The sequence below is a fragment of the Zingiber officinale genome, chromosome 9B, assembly GCF_018446385.1.
Source record: "Zingiber officinale cultivar Zhangliang chromosome 9B, Zo_v1.1, whole genome shotgun sequence".
Taxonomy (NCBI): domain Eukaryota; kingdom Viridiplantae; phylum Streptophyta; class Magnoliopsida; order Zingiberales; family Zingiberaceae; genus Zingiber; species Zingiber officinale.
The window spans coordinates 119,547,731-119,551,034 of NC_056003.1; the positions used below are offsets into that span (position 1 = coordinate 119,547,731).

The following is a 3,304-nucleotide window of genomic DNA, read 5'->3' on the forward strand; positions in this document are numbered from 1 at the left end:
AGCCTCAAAGTCCATATCATCCTTCTCCAATCCAATCATATGAATCTTAAGATATTAAATACATACTTAATGCCTTTGATAATAAAAACGTAGCATTTAGTTATTTTTAAAAACACTTTAAAAAAATACCATAACAAACTCATTGGTCCAATCACCATCGTCGCCGGACCTATTTAGCGTTGACCATTCGATGGGTACGCCACGCATGACGAAACACTGCCACGGCACTGCTGACGCCTGCGTAGCCGGCAGCCGGACCCAGGCTGCCGCTTCCACTCCCGCCCCCCGCCGCCGCGTGGGCCCCTTCCTGCTTCCTCATCCGCCCGACACCCTCCCGACCTTCTCCCTCCAGTTGTCCATGCATGCACGCACGCACGCAGCGATCCTCCTCCGCCTTCGCGGTCGCCTATATATACCGGCTCCCTTCCCCTTCCCCGTTCAGGCATTCATCACCTCCGAACTTCTACTTCTTGTAGCTTAAGTGTCTGACCGATGGCCGCGCTCGGAGTCGCTGCTTGCGAGAAGGACGCGGAAATGCTGGCGCTCATCGAGGAGCTGACGGCGAACGCCGGGCGGGTGCAGGAGCGGGTGCTGGCCGAGATCCTGACGCAGAACTCCGAGGCAGAGTACCTGAAGCAGAAATGCGACCTCGGCGGCGCCACGGACAGAGCCACCTTCAAGGCCAAGGTTCCGGTGGTTACGTACGAAGACGTCCGGCCTGAGATCCAAAGGATTGCCGACGGAGACTGCTCCGCCATCCTCTCCGGCCATCCCATCACCGAGTTCCTCACCAGGTGATTAATTAATTTAATTTAATTCAATTAATTAATTAAATTATGCAATTGGTAATTAATTTTCATGGATTACGAACGTAAACGCATGCATGCTGCAGCTCGGGGACGTCGGCCGGCGAGAGGAAGTTAATGCCTACCATCCAAGAAGAGTTGGACAGGAAGCAGCTCCTTTATTCTCTTCTCATGCCTGTTATGAACTTGTAAGTTCAAATCAGACATTCAAATTTTATTTATTCACCTAAGTATTTTTTCTAGGTATGGATCTGACTCTATCTCAATCTTTTTTTTATTTAGTCCATTAAAATTCATCCCTTCTATACCCAAAGTCCAATATTCCTGCATCATGATTCATGAATTCTCTTTTAGAATTTGTAGGCCTTTAAATAATTGGCTAATAAATTTTTTTTATTGATATAATAATCTAAATAATGTTTTTCTTATAAACATTAACAAATGAATCAAGGAATGAGATCAAATATATGAATATATATATTAGGGGTTTCAAAGTTATTAATATAGTCCCACATTTAAAATATGTGAAAAAGATTATATACTTATAAGTAAAATTATATAATAGATGATATCATACCATATCTAAATTACCCTTCAATATATAATCTGATATTTTATGCATTTACTAAAATATTTAATTAATTGATTATTGTAGGTATGTGGATGGGCTGGACAAGGGCATGGGGCTGTATTTCCTGTTCGTGAAGGCGGAGAGCAAGACGGCCGGCGGGCTCCCGGCCCGGCCGGTGCTGACCAGCTACTACAAGAGCCATCACTTCCGCCACCGCCATTTCGACCCCTACAACGTGTACACGAGCCCCACCGCCGCCGTCCTCTGCCCCGACGCCTTCCAGAGCATGTACGCCCAGATGCTCTGCGGCCTCCACCACCGCCTCCGCGTCCTCCGCGTCGGCGCTGTCTTCGCCTCCGGCCTCCTCCGCGCGATCCGCTTCCTGCAGCTCCACTGGCGCCAGCTCGCGCATGACATCGCCACCGGCACGCTCACTCCCCGCGTGTCCGACCCGGCCGTCCGCGCCGCCGTGGCGGAGGTGCTCACGCGGCCCGACGCGGCGCTGGCGGAGGTCATCGAGTCGGAGTGCGCCGGAGGAGACTGGGCCGGCATCGTCGCCCGGATATGGCCCAACACCAAGTACCTGGACGTGATCGTGACCGGCGCCATGGCGCAGTACATCCCCACGCTGGAGTTCTACAGCGGCGGCCTCCCGATGGCCTGCACCATGTACGCCTCGTCGGAGTGCTACTTCGGGCTCAACCTCCGACCGATGTGCAAGCCCGGCGAGGTCTCCTACACCATCATGCCAAACATGGCCTACTTCGAGTTTCTTCCCCTGGAAGACGGACTCTCCTCGGGCTCCGCCGCCACCGGTGCTCCGCTGCAGCTCGTCGACCTGGCTCGAGTGGAGGTGGGCAAGCAGTACGAGCTGGTCATCACTACGTACGCCGGGCTCTGCCGCTACCGAGTCGGCGACATTCTACAGGTGACGGGGTTCTACAATTCGGCGCCTGAGTTCCGCTTCGTGCGGCGGAAGAACGTGCTGCTGAGCATCGAGTCGGACAAGACGGACGAGGCGGAGCTGCAGCGGGCGGTGGAGCGGGCGTCGGCGCTGCTGCGGCGCTGGGGCGCGAGCGTGGTGGACTACACGAGCCAAGCGGAGACGCGGTCGATTCCGGGGCACTACGTGATCTACTGGGAGTTGCTGGTGAGATCGGAGGGGGAGGACCGGTGGCCGCCGAAGGAAGCACTGGAGGCGTGCTGCTTGGAGATGGAGGAGGCGATGAACTCGGTTTACCGGCAGAGCCGGGCGGCGGACGGCTCGATCGGGCCGCTGGAGATACGCGTGGTGCGCGGCGGCACGTTCGAGGAACTGATGGACTACGCCATAGGGCGCGGCGCGTCCATCAACCAGTACAAGGTACCGCGCGCCGTGGCATTCGAGCCGATCATCGAGCTGCTGGACTCCAGGGTCGTGGGGGCCTACTTCAGCCCTGCCTGCCCCAAGTGGACCCCGCAACCTCGCAATTGAGTAGTATACATCCTTATTCCTTATCGCTATCGACGTGATAAATAAATAAATATATTTATCGTAATTTGTATCCCAATATTTATGCACTAGAGTGCAATATATCATTTCTTGTTCTTATTGGAGCTCTAAATTTACTTCCATGCTTGGACAGGTTAAATTTGATAAGATCTAATTTACTTTCGTTCAATGTGACAAGCTCAATTAAATGATCTAAAATTATATATATATATAAAATAGAGCAATCGGACTTTAATTGATCGGATGTTGATAAGAAGGGACTGGTTGCTGGCAACTCAGCAGTCAGTTGATTGAGGGAAGGCGATTTAGTTGGGCAATGAATGAGATCAATTGAGTTTCTAGAAACTACCTTTCCCTAAATAAAAATCAACACGAGGTTGGAAGGGGGTTAAGGCGTGTCTTGATATTATCCCTCCGATGTTCAAGTCAAAATAA

The 3,304-nt window shown here is 51.9% G+C and overlaps 1 protein-coding gene across 1 annotated transcript; it reads left to right on the forward strand.

Annotated features, from left to right (window-relative positions):
* Positions 1-446: 446 nt before the first annotated feature.
* Positions 447-2,981, forward strand: LOC122022489 (probable indole-3-acetic acid-amido synthetase GH3.2). Its single transcript, XM_042580510.1, has 3 exons — positions 447-794; positions 893-994; positions 1,462-2,981. The coding sequence occupies exons 1-3, from the start codon at positions 493-495 to the stop codon at positions 2,849-2,851; spliced, it is 1,794 nt and encodes a 597-aa protein (XP_042436444.1). The 5' UTR covers positions 447-492; the 3' UTR covers positions 2,852-2,981.
* Positions 2,982-3,304: the final 323 nt, after the last annotated feature.

Excerpts from the sequence above, each read along its gene's own strand:
- LOC122022489 (XM_042580510.1), top strand. The coding sequence starts at position 493 with ATGGCCGCGCTCGGAGTCGCTGCTTGCGAGAAGGACGCGGAAATGCTG. Across the intron at positions 795-892 it reads ATCACCGAGTTCCTCACCAG|CTCGGGGACGTCGGCCGGCG; the intron begins GTGATTAATTAA and ends TGCATGCTGCAG. Across the intron at positions 995-1,461 it reads CTCATGCCTGTTATGAACTT|GTATGTGGATGGGCTGGACA; the intron begins GTAAGTTCAAAT and ends TGATTATTGTAG.